The sequence below is a fragment of the Ambystoma mexicanum genome, chromosome 2q (genome assembly GCF_040938575.1).
Source record: "Ambystoma mexicanum isolate Mex_15411 chromosome 2q, UKY_AmexF1_1, whole genome shotgun sequence".
Taxonomy (NCBI): domain Eukaryota; kingdom Metazoa; phylum Chordata; class Amphibia; order Caudata; family Ambystomatidae; genus Ambystoma; species Ambystoma mexicanum.
In genome coordinates, this window is record NC_090924.1 from 1016944877 (window position 1) to 1016963951 (window position 19075).

General features: G+C 43.7%; 1 protein-coding gene across 1 annotated transcript in view; it reads left to right on the forward strand.

Moving 5' to 3' along the window:
* CUBN (cubilin) overlaps positions 1 to 19075 on the forward strand; it is a 1794835-nt gene that overhangs the window by 619500 nt on the left and 1156260 nt on the right. The window contains exon 27 of the mRNA XM_069648353.1: positions 3974 to 4161. Within this exon, the coding sequence (XP_069504454.1) occupies positions 3974 to 4161 (188 nt within the window). The remainder of the gene's footprint in view (positions 1 to 3973; positions 4162 to 19075) is intronic.

Consider the following 19075-nt stretch of genomic DNA (forward strand, 5'->3'; position numbering starts at 1 on the left):
CACCGGATTCTCTGCTTTTAAACTCCTTTATGGTAGAGAACAAAGAAATGTCCTAGACATGATCCGGGAGACTGGGGAGGAGACAGAAGAGGCACATATTCCCCTCCCACAAACAGCTATCTGACTGAGAGAGCATACGGAACTCGTTCGAAATCCAGTCTATACTCACAGGGAAAAAGCCCAATCCCAACAGAGGTCCACCTACGACAAGAAGGTAAACTTAACATCCTTTCCAGTAGGACAAAAAGTATTAGTCCTCTTACCTACTTCTGAAAATAAATTGATCTCAAAGTGGCATGGGCCATATGAGGTACTAGAGCAAACACGGACCGTACCTATAAAATAGCCCAACCTGAGAGGAAGCAAAAGACTTACCTTCACATTCTTATTGTTCAAGACCTTGTAAGAATGTTCACTGTATTTTTCCCGTGTTCCCTCCCTTGCCTTGAAGCGCTTTGAAACACATTGTGTTTAGGCACTATACAAATAAACTATCATATCATATCATATTGTATCACGTAAATCTCTTAATGGAGTGGAAAGAAAATCCTTCCACAGCCACTGCCTCAATAATGTTTTGCCTGGTGCTGGAAGAAATAAATAATTTGTGCTGATTCCCCAAGATCTATCTAAACAAAAACAAGAAGACTTAAACAATCTGGTCACGACATTCCCCAATGTATTCTGCGAGAAACGAGGGATAGTACACAGCACCTATCATTATATTGGAACTCCTAAGGGAAAAATGCTTCATTTGAATACATATAGACTCCTGGAAGCCCGAAGACAGATATTGGTCGAGGAAGTGGAAAAAATGCAGGAGGCAAACATTATCGAGCCCTCTTCAAGCCCATGGTCCTCCCCTATTGTGTTGGTCACTAAACATGATAATTCCTGAAGGTTTTGCATAGACTTCTGGCAGGTCAATGCAATCTCTGACTTTGATGCTTATCCTATGCCGCGCATCAACAAATTGATCGACAAACTTGGAAATTCCACATTCCTATCAACCCTAGACTTAACCAAGGGGTATTGGCAGGTCCCAGTACATGTATCTGATAAGGAAAAGACAGCATTCTCGACGCCCCTGGGACTATTCCAGTTCAGCGTCCCCCCGTTTGGTCTACACAGGGCCCCCGTCAATTTCTAAAGGCTCATGGAAAGGATATTACAGCCCTACCCCGATTTCTGTGGGGCTTACATTGACGACATAGTCGTTTATAGTAAGACTTGGGAAGACCATCTTTTCCATCTTTTTACTATTATGAGAGCCATCAGAGAAGCCGGCTTAGTTACCAATCCATCCAAATGTAAGCTGGCTCAATTAGCTGTGAAATACCTCAGCTTCTTTGTAGGGAATGACAGTGTTCAGCCTCAATGAGAAAAAGTGAAAGCCATCCTAGATACCCTCACGCCTAAGACCAAGAGAGACCTCAGGGCATTCCTAGGACTAAATGCTTATTACCATAGGTCTATCCCTAGTTTCTCGGACAGAACAGCTAGGTTGATGGACTAATTAAAGTACGTTGAACTCCGAAAGAATCATTGGACTACTTAAAACAAACCTTGTGCCAGAACCCGATCCTAAAGGTGGTACATGTTACAAACTGATGCCTCTCTTACAGGGTTAGAAGCAGTTTTGTCATAAATGTGTGATGGATTAGAACACCCTAACCTATTCACTATTCGAAAACTCTTCCGACGTGAAAATAACTACTCTGTGTTGGAATTAGAGGCCCTTGCCATCAAATGGGCCATCACCCATCTGAGATACTGTCTCCTAGGACGGAAGTTCACACTTGTCACAGTGTCATACTCCTTTAGTATGGATAAGTCAATGAAAGGACTATAGTTCTCAAGTCATGCAATGGTTCTTAGACCTGTAACCCTACTGTTTCACTGTGGAGCACTGAAAAGGTAGAGACCAGGGGAACATCGATTTCCTTTCTCGGTTTCCCTGTGAAACAGATGCGGCAACATTGCATAGGGAAAGGCATGTGAGAAACCAGAAGGTGTCTCACCCACTAGTCTCCGGGGATCTGTCATCCAGGTGACCAGGACACAGTCATCACTTTTGGATCCAGTTCCTGGGGGTGGATCAGTGTGGCAGGATCACCTGGTTGAAGGGTGTTCAGGGAGTAGGATTGGGATGCCAAATGGTAAAACACAGTACCCCTTTTCCTGTAACATCTTTACCCCATCCTATCACATAGGTTGCGTAGGAACTCCCCCCCCCACCACCTTTTCCTACACAAACACTTTCACACGGACAACCTGCTCCGGGAGAAAACAGACTAACACCTGAGCAGTATACCTGACGTGCCCCAATACAATGGTCAGGTGAGGTCAGGGAATTTCTGACCGTCACTCACACCTGACTTCCATTAAGCTTCCCCACACGGATAAAAGGCGGAGCACGAGAGCACACTCTGAGTGAGGCAAAGCACATGAGGAAACAGCAGTTTCAAAATGGCAGCTGATTGAGCGAAGAAAGTTGGCAAAACCAGAAGGGATTGCAAAGAGGGAAGTTCCCTTGACCTTTCCGACAAGAAACCGTTACTTTCAAGAGCCCTCGAGATTAGAGAGCATAAGACCAGGAAACCAGGCTGAAGAATCCTGTATTGTGTGTCAGAGATACCGGGGGCCTTCCTGGGTCACTAATCAAGGCAGGGAGAAGCAGCAGCCATCATGGTACCGTCCTTGGCTCCAAGAACAAAGCAGTTTCAGTGAAATCAACACAGCCCGTGAGTTGGGCAGACCGATACAAGACTGTTCTGTGTTGAAGCCAAGCTTGCAAGACGCAACATTGTATGGCGAGCGCTGGAATGAACATTGTCAAATCACGTGTGATAAAAGATGCAAGTAAAGTTGAATTGGTGATGAGTGTTTGAACTTTGAAGAGACTTTGATACGATACCTTTGACAGGGTTGTCCGGCACCACATGGGTGCTCAATTGAGGGTCTCTGTAAGGTGTCCAGCTGGGAAATGGCAGAAGTGAAAGTTAAAAGGCATATATTAAGAAGAGAACAAAGAATCGGGAATCGAAGTGATCCTGCGACGGGTGAAGCAAAATCCTGCACACAATCGAAGGTCTTCGTTTTTGATATAGTAAAGTAAGTTTGGAAAGTGAGATAAATTTGGTTCGAGCTAGGCAGAGGGAGACCAATTGAAGGTTTTGCATTAAAGTGGGTCCGAGCCAGGCAGAGGAGGACCCGGGGTGAACAGTGAATCACCAGAGAAGTTGCGCATATGAGAATCCGGAAGAGAAAGGAACTTTAAATGTTTGTTTGTCGCATCAGGCCCTCTGAAATAAGAGACTTTGAATGGCAAAGAGACTTTGCCACAAAAGGTCCTGATACTGAGATTTTGAACTGCATCCTCATGCTAGAAAAGCTGAGTGTGCCGCTTTGTCCAGGGCTGAAAACACTGGGAAGGGAAGCTATCAGCTCAACTATCCGGTCATATCATTTCTTGAACAATTTTCTTTTGTATAACAATGTTTCCCACACCATTTGTATTTAGAAGCAAGTATTGGCAATAGGTTTATTAGTGTAGGCCCATTCATTTTGACCAGACTATACTAGGACTGCGTTCTTTGATCGTAGCTTGCTCCCATCTTTAGATTTAGGATTAGATAGGTGTTTATCAAACCTAATTGAAGTTCAATAAACAACCTTGAACTGTGATCACTTGGGTCTGTCTTCACTGTTTGATACCATGCCTTCCTCACAGTGTGCTGTTATGTTAGTGTACGGGGTTAAAACACATTTTCTGCTCAGGGGTTTTCAAGGGGTTTCTTGTCAACAGAAAGCATAAATGCTCACATTTACATATGTTGCTTGAACCACATACACAGATGCTGTTCAACTGTGCATGGAAGAAAGAGAAGTTATGCTTTAAAGGTCTGAGTGTGTTTTTGGCAAGACTGCAGAATGAGTAGTGTTGAGCTTTTGATTTCCCTTATCTTTTCAGTTTGTCAAGGAGTCGTAATTGCCAATCAAACTCGAGGGATCCTGGAGAGTGCAAACTATCCGCAAGCTTACCCCCATAACATGCATTGTAATTGGACCATCCAAGCATCCTCAGGGAACACAATCAACTATACTTTCTCAGCGTTCAATTTGGAACCAACATTCAGCTGTGCATACGACTATGTCAAGGTATGTATAAACTGTATAAATCACAAAAACACACTTTCTCTTACAGCCTTCTGGTACTTGTAGTTTCTTTCATATGAGGCTCGACCAGAGTCTCTCGAATTATCACCCACTTCGTGTTGCTTTCCTTCTGCAGCTGGTCTCCACTCACACTTTTAACAATTCATTCAAAGTTCAATAATTTCTTTGCGATTCTTACTCATCACAGCCCGGTTCTTATCGGTTCTCCCTCGACTCAACCGTTGTGATGAACCGCTTGGCTGTTGGTTTCGTTGGAGTCAAGGCCGGTACCACAGGCGCGGGAGTTTCCCTCGCTCTGGTCTGTTGGCATAGATTTGGCCATTGATGACTTTGAATACCAAAAGCTCTGAGGGTGAAAGCTGAACTGTCATCTCGTGCTAGAAACCCCAAGAGTGTGTCCTGAGAACTGCCAATGGAACTGTCGTCTCGTGTTGGAGAAACCCGAGACTGTATTGTGCTCCAAGCTCCCATCTCACCCCGGCTCAAAACGTGGGGACGGAAGGCCCAGGCTAGCACATCCTGACATATTAGTTAAGAACACTCTTTTCTTTTTCTTGAAACCTAACCCCACACCCGTTTGTATGTAGCGTAAGGAATTGGAAAATATGTTTTCTTAGTATAGGCCCTGTTATTTGACACAACACATCTAGGACTGCCTTATTTTTCATTTTGTGATCGACATCCGTCCCCATTTTAGATTTAGGTTTAGATTAGGCGTTTTTCCAACCCGCATACCACTTTCATTGTTCAATAAACACCCTTGAACTGTGATCACTTGTGTCTGTCTTACTTGTTGTCACCATGAGTTCCTCACACCTGGAGGATTTTGCTCTTGTCCTCTTGTCAGCAAGTCTTGCTTCAGTTTGCTCTGGTGTCTCATGTGCCCTGGAGGATGTTGCTCTTGTCCTCTTGTCAGCAAGTCTGGCTTCAGTTTGCTCTGGCATCTCATTTTCCCTGGAGAAAGTTGCTCTTGCCTTCTGGTCAGCAAGTCATGTTGCTGTTTGTTGCTGTGTTTCAGAAGCTCTTGATATTGATTTTCGCTTTGTATCAGATGGAGCTTTTCCAAGTGATGTTCGTTTTTTTGTGCGGCATGTTTCAGTCACTCAGTGGCTTCAGCACATTTGAGAAAATGTCCAAAAAAGATTCTTTGATTGTGCTCTCTTATCATGAATGAACTTAAGTAAACTGTAACCTTGCCATTTCCCATATTTCGAGTGGCATGATAAAAAAATATTTCTTTTTCATTCCTTTTAAAAATGCTTTAATAAACATCTTCGAACCTTATACAGTAGTAATACATTTCAAAGGAATAACCAACACATCGAACATTTTGCTTCAGACACTTTTCCAAATTGTGCCTCCTTCTAGTACCTACTGTTGTGAATCGGGGTGAGCATCCGTAAATGATGGTGTCTACGGAGTGAATTCTTTGCATCCAAACATAGACTACAACCGTGCCCCAGACAAAAGAGGAATCCATGCAACACATGGTAGATGTGGGTTCCGCTGTGTGGATTTTTATAGCGGGATAAACATACACACATATATACATTCCGCTTTATATATAAAGATAAATCTTTTAAAATAGATTTTACTCGCTTTCTTTGAAGGTATGAATCCTCAACCGCATCTGTTAGGCCACTCTTTTAAAAACATTGGTCCAATATCTTTTAGAGGTTCCTTAGCGACTTGGGGTTTTGAGGCAGAGTTAGACTCCACCCCAAGTATTACTTTGTGTGCTGGCGCCCCTCCTCGATTTCTTATCCAATTTAAAGCACTGCTACCACAGTACACATGTACTGTACATTTAAAGTTTGACAAACAAATAAAGGTGTGCCTTATTTTCTTCATGCTTGGAAAGCATGTAGATATAATGTAATTAAAATATCACTCTGCAAACACATTTGCAGTCAATGAAGAACTGACACCGTCTGCGAGCCTCCCTCAATGAGTATCCTCTGAAAACAGCAAGTTACCTTTGAAGTCCAAGTAAAAAATCCATCACCTGCAAAATTGTTTCATTTTATTTGTGATTTAAAGATAGTGGTAACTACGAGCTGCAGGCTGCTTCAAGACGTGAAAACAGGAAGGGGGCGTGAGTGGTTGCACAAAGTTACTCTAAGGACCCTAAATCGTGAAGGAAAGGTGAATTTGAAATGATCTTTTGCACTTTGTGCATATGAGGCTCTGAGGGATCGGGTGTTTATATGATCCCATCCTACCACCATGCTCACGGGTCACTTGGGGATGGTTTCAGCACCCCTCATCTGTACATGACCTTTATTGTTAGGCACAATAAATGCATGCCCTATGTTAGGCCATGTGGTTCTGCACCAATGTCTGACTAAGCGTTATCTGTCTACTGCTACTGTTATGGCTAGCCATCTTCTCATGTGTGTACCCAACCCTATGAATCTTTTCAGGTCACGTAGGTGGGAGACGTTACTTTCTTGCACTTTATGTTCTCCTCTCACTCTTTCCACAATCATTGTATGACATTTACTACTTTGCAGTGCATTTCCGGGCAGTGCCATCAGTTGGCATCCTGTGATAGAGCTGCATTGAACATTTTCTGGCGTGTGCAGAGAATTTGCTTTATAATTCAGAATTGTGTAAGTTGGAGTCCACTGAAGCCAAACCCCCCTTTTACCATATGGGATGCTGACCTTAGCATGAACTCACAAATTGGAGCAGTAGTGCAATCATACTTCTTCCAACTCAAGTCTCTCTTGAACCTCATTAAATTCACTCCTCAAGAAAATGACTCTGCAGCCTTAGGGTTCACTCATTTATTCTTACCAGATGCACTCTATGGTAGTCTTCCTGCATACAAAATAAGTCTCATCCCTTGCCTTTCAAAGCAGCAATCTCTACCTTCCAGAGATTCCGCCAGGGACTCCCAGTAAAAATATATCTCTATAATAAACTCTTCTGCCCGACTTACAAATACCTTCAAGACCTGGCTATGCCCATCAACTACTCCTTACTTTTCCAGTTTCCAGATGGTCCAGCATCAGGTTTAAGTGTTCCCAGAGGTAGCCCCAACTCTTGAGAACATTCTTCCCAGCCACTCCTACCAAATAACATATGTGCTCCAGTTCTGGAAACTACTAATGACCTCGGTAGTCAGTCAAGACGTATAAAACATTTTGCTCAAAGTTGACCCCTGCTTGATTGCTATCTGCCTGTGCTGCCTCTTGGTATCCTGGGCCCTTTTAACATGTTTGTCGTGTATATTTCATACGCATTTAAATAAATAATTGCATTTAAAAGAAACAGAATCCTCTTACGATCTGCATGGTAAGAGAAGTTCGAGTTGTTTTGGTTATGATGAATTAAAAATAAACAGTTCTGGTGCATTGATGGCACTTTTGAAGACATAGAGTTCTTTGTGCATGGAGATTAGCCTTCATGATGCACCATGCAATTTAGATTTCCAGTAAGTGCAATTCTGCCGTGATTTTAGAGAATGTAAACATAAACATTAGGCAAGGATAGAACCAATATGGCTTGTTGGACTATTGAGGAAAATCTCTGCTACGGTTTTCAGTTCAAAACATTATTAATAATCAACAGGCCCAGGTATGGTTCATTGTATTACATAACATTTGTAATCCACTATGGATAGACATGAATATACATCTAATGAACATTAAGATCTATAATCCTTCAGCAGGAGAACACATTCTCAAAATAATCACAAAATATATCTGATTAAAATAAAAATCATATATGCGTGTGTCTTCATTGTTCAAATGTTTCGGAGCTATATAAGATTTAATGACCACCTGACTTTAAACATTATTATCCCAGATCGTATCATCAAAAACCCAATTCATCTCCATCATGCCACATGAAATACCTAAGCTAAATTCTTTCTTCTCTGTATGTTGCAATGTATTCTATTTATATCACTGTCCTCTGTGTTAACTCTACTGCCCGACATCTGGTTAAACTTCAGAGGTGGATGTCTTTCCAACTTCTACTATTCCTGTTACGCTCACCTGGTATCCACAGGGACGCCACCCAGCCGGGTTACTCGTTGGTATGATTCTCAGCTTTGTCCTGATGTGGTCTGCGGGGAAGGTTTTGCCTGAAAATACAGGAGGACTGTGTTCAAGACGGACCGACTGGGGGAAGTATCCTCCCTCCACTCCTGTATGATTTCTTTCCCTCTGGCGCCATCTCCTCACCTTGTGGTAGAATTAGGCATGCTCTCCATCCTGTCTTCTTTGCAGGGGCGCGTTGTCTTTCATGGGCAAGTGCGGTCCAGTTACTTCACTGACGCCGACCGATTTGATATTGTTCAGGTAGGTCTTATTGCTGTTCTTTAGTTTTGTTGCTATCTTGCATGCCTTTCTTTGTTTAAAATGTCTCTTTTTTCTCCCTTAGGTATGCGTAGCTTCAGCGCGGCGAACTGGCTTGGTTAAGCCCCGCTGGTAAATGATGGCGCATTAAGAGCGCTATGATGCGGTAAGTAAGCGCTATGCGCAGCGCTGCAAAGTCATGCCTTTGCTAACCTGTGTTTTCCTTCCTTGTAGGTCGCGGTGTTCTTCAGCGCGAGTGGAATGTCCGGAGTGGTGCCAGCCGAGAGATGACCAGCCAGGTAAGCCTTTTGAGCAGTTAGTAATTTGTAAATGTCTCTACTGCTTTCTTTAATGTTGCCTCTATCTTCCTCTTTCAGGTGGTTCTGTCCGGGAGGTGTGCATATTCGAGGAATCTGTTCTCAGTAGCTGCGAGTGTTTAAAGATGAAGACTGCAGGTAAGATGCTGCTGCTAATGATGTTCCTTTTGTCTCCTTGCAGGTTCTGCTTCTCCGAGGTTCGAGGGAATAGCTGGACACGGTGAGCGTCAATTTGCAAGCTGCAAAGTATTGCGAAGCGTGTTGTCTTGCTCGGGTGTGGTTTAAATAGCCCCAACAAAATAGTCCAGGTAAAGTAGTCCCTAGGCTACCACACCCAAAACACTAGACCGCATAGCTTGGTTCTTAGGAACCAAGCTATGTGGATGCCTCCATGTTGGCTGACAATACAATAAAGTAGTTCGCAAGCACATTGTTTTTCATGATGTATGAGCCTGGCACCATAGGCGCCAGGACTGGCCCCATGAGGGCTTTTGAAGAGGATGCCAGGCTCTAGAGGCCCGAGTCCTGACTCCACCTGGCCAATGGGTTTGCCAGATGGGGTTTTCGGTGAGAGTCGTGACATTCCATCCATAACAGATCTAAATGAAAAATAAAATAAGTTAATAAGGGGGCCTATGTCTCAAAGCAAATATAATCAATATAGCAGAATGTTGCACCAAGAAAATTAAGTAACCTTTAGCTCCGGTTCGACACCGTATAGCGGGAGATACTACAGCAAAAATTAACCAAATTAGGGCATCCTTAGGGGACTTCTCCAAATGAGAATTTCTCGTCATAATAATAGCAGAGTTAAAGTTAGATTGTCTGCTAATGGGGAAGTGACAGCATCTATGCCTACCTTCCTTGGACTTAAGTAGAGGTGTAGTTTGGCACCTACCTTATTTAAAGGGGTAGTTCACTCAAAAAGGTTATGCTTTAAACATTTTGGCCATAATAAAAAAGATATATTGGCATTGTTTTAAAAAGAAGTTCCTATGGAAAATAATGTTTTAATTACCTTTATAGTCTTTGATTTTCAAGCACTTGGCAGGCAGCCATTTTGTAAGCTGAAGCAGTTTCACGTCTGTCAGTTTCTGGTGTGCCCTCATGGCAGCTATCAAGCAAAATCCCTTTACTGGGAGCTTTTACTTATTGCTGTCGGAGAGCAGAGAAGTTTTCAGCATGCCAGCAGTTTAACTTGGTGCCACCCATGGGGATTTCTCTGCCTCGCCGTACCTGCTTAGAGGGAAACAAAGCCAAGGTGAGGCGCTCAATATCAGGAAACAAACTTCACCATTAAACCTGTTTTTCCTACGGTATTACTCCTTCCTCGCTTCGTTGTGCCATTGTATTGTGGAAGGAAGTATTGTACTGTTAGAAAACACACATAAATACCTCCAGCAACTACTAAATAAGTCGAACTTTAATTAAATTAAAAAAAACGGTCTTAACATCAACTCACCACGTCCAAGATCATGGTATTTGAGATCAGGCAACATAAATTAAATAAACATCTAACTTGGAAAATTAGAACACCTGATCTTGAAACTGTCAATCAATATGAATATCTAGGCGTGACCATTGCGACAAACTTACATGGCAACCGCAGATAGTTAAAAGAGAGGTTAAAGTGCGACAGCAGCTTGGTGTCATCATTTCTTTTGTCAGGAAGTATAGTACCTATTCTCATGACATCATCATAGAAGTTTATAAGTCAAAACATCCTCCTATTCTTTTGTATGATGCCTCTGTTTGGGGATTCAGATATGCCCATAATCTGGAAACTTGAAGGCCTATGTCTTAAAATAATAGCTAAATGTCCTACCTGCTTACCAGCAGAATATCTATATGCTGCGTTCTGTTTAAACAGCATTAATACAAGAAATGCAGTCATAACGTTTGAATCTATTCTAGAAATTGGTGGACTTCCCCAAAACACTCTTATGTATATTATCCATAAATCGTCCTCCAGTATGACGTGCAATCTTAGGGATTCTAGGGTGTGGTGCCAATGCACTACAATTGACCCCATTATTAATACCTCCAATCGCTTTAACATGCTACTAAATATGCTTCTAAAAGGAACATTTACACAGTGGATTCCGAACAATTTATGACTGAATTGGCTAGTAAAATGCTTAGCGGCGAGTATTTACTACAATATTCAAGCCATAGGATATCCCCTTCCTATTTGCTAGAGTATCCCATTAATAGGATTATTATCGAGGACTGCGTCAGGTTTGTTTCATTTAACTTTCTTTCTGGTTTCCGATTCCTCTCTAGCTCGGCCATTGTGTGAGATGACACAGAGAGGTATCCCAAAAAAACCCTGAGTGGATGTGAACCCAGGAATCCCCTGCGAACCCTCTCATTACCAGGGACCCTGCTTCCCCTGATTTACATGGTACCAGGACCGTGCAACAACTGGAAGGGGAGCCAATGTTGGAATGGTGAGACAAGAACGCTGGCAGGTGATGCGCAGGCAACAGCTTGCAAAAGAGCCTTGCAGTAATAGTCAGGCAGATCTTGCAGTATGACGTTCAGGCAGCAGCTGGGCAAAAGTCTTGCAGAAAAAGTCAGGCAGGTCTAGCAGAACGGCAGGGAGATACTAAGGCAGGAGAGCTGAACAAGACTGCAGAGAGCAGAGACCTAAAGCAACACAGCAGGCAAAGAAAAGAAGGAAAGGGCAAGAAGGACAGGAACTGGGAAAAAAGGATTTGGGTAGGAGAAATAGGAAAACGACACGAGTCAGAGCGCAGGGCACAGACAACTGGAGCATTGAGATGCCCTGAGGCCCTATGGAAGGCAGCTTTTGTGGCTTCTGTGGTATGCAGCGTGTGCGTGTCTCCATGGAGACTGGAAACACTGGGCCGGGAGAGAAGAGCATCAGAAGGGGGCTGGGACACTGCCCAATGTGGCCAAACAAACATGGAGGGCACCACAGCATTGCTGGGAGCCTGCCACTGCGACTGTTGACGTGGAGCTGCCTATCCTAACCTCTGGTGAAAACGCCACCAAGAGTATAAACACCAGTTTAATGCAGGTAAGTGGTCCGCTACGCGGTGCGCAGCGAATATGACAATTACACATGGATGGATATAAATGTTAAATGTTAAAGATATTTGTACCGCGCACCATCACCAACGGAATTGGTCCCCAGGCGCTCTGGCAGATATGTAAATGATAAGGTGGCATGGGTTAGTAAGGGGAAGAGGGAGTAGGATAGTGGGAGGAGTGGTGTTCTGTTGGCAGCTTCCACTCGGTAAACACCGGGTGCTGAGCTTTGGTGCGGGTATTGGATCGGTGTCAGTCCGCATGTGCTGTTGCTCCGGCTTATGTGTTGTTGCAGTGTTGTGAAGTGCGTGCGGCTTGTTGTGCGAGAGGTGGTTGTGTGAGTTTTGTGAGTGAGATAAGTATGCAGAGTTTGAGCTTATATTGGTTAGTGGGTTACCTGATCTTTTGCATGCTAACATTCACAGTTTTGTCTAAGTGTAGCACTTGTTCACCTTTACAGTCCTATCTAGATGCGGCACAGGCTAATGTTTGGAACTCTAAGTGTGGCACATGCTAACATTCAGGTTTCATCTAGGCACGGGCATGCTATCCTTCAATCAAAATCCTATCTAGATGCGACGCAGGCTAATGTTCACCTTTCAAGTGTAGCATATGCTATTCTTCAGGTTTCATCCAGGTGCGGGCATGTTAACATTCAAAATCATATCTAGATGCGACGCAGGCTAATATTCACAATTCTATCTAAGTGTGGACATGCTAATATTCAAAGTCCTATCTAGATGCGACGTAGGTTAATATTCACAATTCTATCTAAGTGTGGACATGCTAATATTCAAAGTCCTATCTAGATGCGACTTAGGTTAATATTCACAATTCTATCTAAGTGTGGACATGCTAATATTCACAATTCTTTCTAGATGCGATACAGGCTAATATTCACAATTCTGTCTAAAGTGGACATGCTAATATTCAAAATCCTATCTAGATGCGACGCAGGCTAATGTTCACCTTTCAAGTGTGGCATATGCTATTCTTCAGGTTTCACCTAGGTGCGGGCATGTTAACATTCAAAATCCTATCTAGATGCGACGCAGGCTAATATTCACAATTCTCTGTAAGTGTGGACATGCTAATATTCACAATTTTATCTAAGTGTGGACATGCTAATATTCACAATTCTATCTAGATGTGATGCAGGCTAATATTCACAATTCTATCTAAGTGTGGACATGCTAATATTCAAAGTCCTATCTAGATGCGACGCGGGCTAATATTCACAATTCTATCTAAGTGTGGACATGCTAATATTCACAATTCTATCTAAGTGTGGACATGCCAATATTCACTGCTCTATCTAGGTGTGGACATGCTGACATTAAGGTTTCACCTAGGTGCGGTGCTAGGTGACATTGATAGGTAAGTTAGTATGTAATGGAAGACTATTTCTACAATTCTGTCATGAACAGGTTCAGTCTGGTAGTCACAAATCTTTCTGAGTATACCTGGTGTGAGACTATGGCAGTCTATGTTATTGGGAGGTAAGATAGTGTGGCAGGGTTTTTCTGGAGTAGAATAATTGCTCTACTCCCCACCCATGCCACATTCACAGTTTTTGTTGGTTTCTATTGATAGCTGGCTTCTCTGGCTTCCCTGGCTGACACCGGCAGACACATTTTGGAGCCGCCTATGAAGGAGCCGCCCTTGGCCATGGGGCCCTTAGCCGCAGGGGCTGCCGGGTAGAGGGCTGCCCTGGGAAGGTCAGTGATGACCATGGGGACGTGCCAATCAGGGAAGGTGGGTGGGTTGGAGGTAGGGAGAGGGAGGTGGCTGGCATGAGGAAGCTACGGCGAGTAGGGCCGGTTCCTGGGTGGCGCGGGACTTTTTTCCCAAATAGCATGCCATGGAGGGTCGCGGGGGCAGTCTCACTCACCTGGGCCCATGATGAAAAGAGCAGCCAGGAGTTCGCCGGGTGGTGTACACCGAGCGTAACATTATGAAAGCACCAATCAGGGACACGCTAATATGTGAATTAAATTAAATTGGCTAAATACCACGTAGGTCATGGGATCGAGAACGGGTATAAGCTGTGATATAAGATTATGTAGACTCAGTGGCACACAGGTAAAAGAAACTGTGAAGCATTTAATGCTTGAATTTGAAAGCCTGGCATTGTTTCACAGGAGACTCTTATTTGCATATGGTAAGGAGCCTGCATTGGGAGGCTTGTATGACTTGATTTGGGAATATTATTATGGCGGTAATGATGTAAAGCTGATTCATCATATATGGTGCAGCATCAAAGGCATTTTAGATATTACTTTTTAGTATTTATTGCTAGTATTTAAATATTTTAATATGTGTATGAATGTGTATGATTTTGCATTATATATACTGTATTTTACGTACATAAAGCCTTGGTGGCTGAGATATACTAAGTAAATACATAAATAACATTTGGAAGAATTTAAGTTACATATGAATTAAAGCAAGTGTACCCACCAAATCATGAATTAATTACGCTTTTGGAGAGTAACATGACAAATAGCTTGACATGTGCCTTGCATGAAAGTTAAGCCTTATTTAATTGCCACACTTTTAGGGATTGGCTAATTGTTCCGGAGGATGAAAAACTATATGACTCACTTGCGAAGCCATTTTCTTAAAAATTCCCATAAATACACATCCTTGGCAGACATCATTCCAAAGTTTGTACTACGGCTTTCATGCCCCCAACGCCCAGCACCAAGACGTGTTTTTCCTTGATTTGATATTGTTATGACTGGTTCCACAAGGAGCAAATGGTGGTTACAGCTGAACCAGATATTTGTTGTAAACTAGTTGCTACAAAAGGATATCTATGTCATATTTAGTGGTTCCCGCTCTATTGTTTTCATTAAAGAAATGGAGGAAGTCAATGTTTACTTTTCTGATCGCTCAGCATTTGAATGGAGGTCATATTGATGAGAGGCATTGCATATCTGCAATTCAATTACCTGATGATGGCAGCCAATTTTTGAGTGGATATCTCTTGTGGGACTATTTTGTCGAGACAAGCATTTCCAGCAAGAAACCAAGAACAATACATTTAAATGTATGCAAACTGGAACCTAGCTTTGAAGAATACATAGATATCATTCAACCAGAGCCTTTGTTAATGGCTTTGCTTGGGCCATTAACGAGGGCTCCTGGCCCTTACCCCCTGTTCCAGCATTGGAACAGGGACTTAAGGCCATTAGCACCCTGGGCTTCCAAAGCAGTAACAATGGGTGCTAAAAAAAGGGATTTTCCTTCGTTCAACGAGACACACAAGTGTCCCATTGTACGTAGGAAAATCCTTTACAAAGACGGCCACCATGGAAAGAGAAGGTCGGGGCTCTGTAGGGAACCCCGCTTCCCGTTGCATGGTGGCCTGCGGGAGGTAAGGGGAAGGAGCGGATGCGGCGGCAGCAAGCTCTGCTGCCGAGATAAGTTAAGTATGGAGCGCAAGGGGTGAAAAAATTAAATAAGGGGATGGAGGATGGAGGGAGATGGTGGCGGGTGGAGCGGCCGTCAGGCGGCATGTAACATAGGCTTGCACCGGCAGTTCAAGCCTGCATTCTTAGCCATCTGATTGGTTGGCTCCCCCTCCACAGTGCTAATGTAAATTGAAGTATACTGTGGCCTGTGCCAGTCTGATACTGCACTTGTCAGAACACTTGTAAACTCCAATGATTTGGCCAAATCTTAAACAGTAAAGATTACATATCCCCACGCTCTAGAAGGCCATCTCCATTGATGGCAAATCATAGTGTATGACATAATACCTTTTCTCAGAAGAGGTCGTTTTACCAGACAAATGCAAAATGGTACATTGTGCTAAATCATCATCCTGATCTTGCAAGAAAACAGCACCAGTAACCTTTCCTATGTGTGAAGCTCAGCAATGAACAGCGTAGAAGCATATGAATGAGGTAACAGAAGGTTAGAAATAAAATCCTTCTAAAGGGCTGAAATGTAGTCTCAGGTTGGCCATAGCAAAGAAGCCCCTTTACCAGTCATTCCTTTTTCAAAAGGCATTTAATCCCAGAGGCATACTGTTAAAAAATGTTGAGGTCATTATCATCCTGTATCATGTGATTGATGAAAATAAAAACACTATTGCTTGTATATCTGATTTAGTTAAATAAGTCATTTCTCCGAGTCATATTTTGTTGGGTTCTATAATTTACACTAGTAAAGTTTTTCTTAGGGTTTCCTTAACTGAGAAATCTTTTCTTGAATTGTTATTTTTGTAACCTTATCCCTAGCCACTAACTCCTGATCCCCAGCCACTAACACATAGTTCCTAGCCACTAAAGCATAATCACTAAACATTAATTCCTACCACTTAGCCTTTAAATCCTAGTCACTAGTCGTTAGTCACTCAGTCATAAGCCTGAACCACTAACTAATATCCAATAGCCCTTAGCCACTTATCCATAAACAAAATACACTAGCCCTAGCCATTATTTAAAAACTCTAACCTCTAGCCCTAAGCCTGAACTGTATCCACTAAATGCTAACACCCAACACCCAAACTCAAAGCCACAGCCACGTTTCCCTTGTCACAAGTAATTAACACCTAAGCATTGACCCTTTACCATTAGTTTTGATTGATTGATTGATTTGTTATTCATTATAAACCTATACACAAGTGTTTCAAGGTGCAACAAGGCAAGGGAGGGGGGACAGTGGAAGGACAAGACAACAATCTTACTAGGCTTTGTGTTATTGAGATTGTGCATGTGCGCAAACAAGTAGTACAGGGGAGAGAGAAAGTAGAGGAGGAAAGGTAAGTCTTGAGGAGTTTTCAGAACTTCAGGAGGTCCGGCTCAAGGCGGAGAGAGGCAGGGAGGCCATTCTAGAGGGAGGCACCTGCAGAGGAGAGAGTTCTACCCCCAATATCTATTTGGAGAAGCAACTTGCAGAGAGTTATAGATAGACGAGCGAAGGGCACTAGGAGGAAAGGTACTTAGGAAGAGAGAGTTGAAGGTAGTAAGAGCCACTGCCGCAAAAAGCCTTGTGGACAATGCAGAGGGTCTTAAACTTGACCCTTGCAGCTGCCGGGAGCCAGTGGAGGGATTTCAGAGCCGGAGAGATGCAGTCCCTGTGCTTGAGGCCAAGGATAAGCATTGCAGTCCTGTTCTGGATGAGTGGAAGAGGGTGAAGAGTAGAGGTAGGCAGATTGAGGAAGCGGTTGTTGGAGTAGTCCAGCTTAGAGATAACCACAGCTCTCATGACAGTGAGCTTCTGGGGGATAGTGGAAAAAGTGAGAATACCTTTGAGAAGGTAAAGAATGAAGTGGGTCTTCTTGGCAAGGTCTGTGATATGTGGAAAGAAGGAGAGTGTGGAGTCGAAGATTACTCCAAGGTTTTTTTTTTAAAAGGATATTTTATTGCCATTTCTTAAACAGTGATAACTTATAACATTCCAAGGTTTTTTGCCTCACCAGAGGGTAAGGGCAGAGGGCCCAAGCACAGCAGCCAGATTGAGAGAGTGAAAGCAGGAGCAGGGGTGCCAATGAGAAAGATCTCAGTCTTGCTGGCATTGAGGCAGCGATTGTTAGAGGCGCACCATGACTGAATAGCAGATAGACAGTCAGGGCTGAGCGAGAAGGAGGCCGTGGGTAGTCTGAAAGAGAGCTGCGTGTCATCCACATAACACTGAAAGTTAAAGTTGAAGGTGGAGAGCCAAAGGGGACAGATAGATGTTGTAGAGCCAGGGGGAGAGGATAGAGCCCTGGGGAACACCACATTTAGAGAGAGAGATGGCGGAGAGAAAGGAACCAATCTGGACCTGGGAAGGTTGGTCCAGGAGGAAGGAAGAAGGAGGAAGGAGTTCAGCCAAGCCAGAGCCTGATCCATGATGCCAAGGGTCTTGCAGAGATGAGTAATCAGGATGTTGTTTTTGACCGTGTCAAAATCAGAGGAAAGGTTGAGCACAGAGAGAGAGAGTGAGAGTCGAGATTTGAGAGCAGATCTTCACAGTTGCTGTGCCCCTGGCTGCTCTGAATCCAGTTTGATGGTCATAGAGACAACCAAAGATTCAGTGTGAAGGGTTAGCTGGGAAGATAGCCAATTTCTCTAGAAGCTTGCCTGGGAAAGGAATGATAGAGATTGGGCGATAGTTTGATGAAATGGAGGGGTCAGCAGAAGGCTTTTTTAGTAGGGGGTGCACAAGGGAGTGCTTGAGAAGAAAGGGGAAGGCTGATTATAGAAATCAACCTAGGCTGGAGCTAGAGAACCAATGTTGTCCTTGATGGTTCTGGAGGAGCAGGGGCTCACCTGTTTAGACCGGACGTGTCTGGAAACACATTCAGGTGCTACAGAAGAGAAGGAGAGAAGAGGAAGAGGGGGGAGCAGCCAAGGCATGCCAGAGAGTGGAGGGGGAGAGAGGAGAAGTGGAGAGAAGAAGTGGTGGAGAGTGCGGACAGGATGTCCTGGGTTTTAGTGGTGAAACGAACAGCCAGAGCCATCCAGAGGGCCTGGGTGGGTGTAGAGGTGTAGAGGAGGAGGATACTGAAATATGCCAGTTCCTTGAAGATTTTGAAATGTTCGTCCATGTTGTTAGCGGCCATAGTGATGCAGGCTTGAATGTGGACTCTCTTCTTAGAGAAGATAGAGAGTTAGTATTGTGTTTGGAGCAGGCGACAGGCCGGTTTGTCAGAGCGTGCACCTGAAGCGTCTCACTTCCGCTCAGCTACTCTGCACTTGCTTTTCAGGGTAGCCAAATAAAGGTAATATCAAGAGTTGCACTTTGTGGCAGGCTTCAGGTGGATCCTCATAACAGGGGCAAGGATATCCAGAGTGTTAGAGATGGGGAGAGGTGAAGGTTGCAAAGGGCTGTGTCAGGATCGAAGTCAGCCACAGGAGTAGGTGGACAGGAGAAGTTGAAGGCAAAGGTGGCCACTGATACTCGATTCATAGGCCGAATGACCGCGAAGGAAGGTGGCAGTGCTGGGAGGGATATTGACAAAGGGATAAGAAGTTTCAAGTGAGAAGAGAGAAGAAAGTGGTCAGTCCAGGAGAGAGGAGTAGTGAGAGGATTAGAGAGGGGGGTGCCAGAAGAGATGAGAGCATTCAAAGCATGGCTGGCAGAGTGAGTCAGACCAGAGGGTAGAATGTAGAATGAAGGAGAGTTGCATAGGTTGTGAAAGAGCCGAGAGAAGTCTGGGGAGTCCAGGTGGATGTTGAAATCCCCAAGGAGTAGATGCTCGGAGGAGAAGGAAAGGAGAGAGGA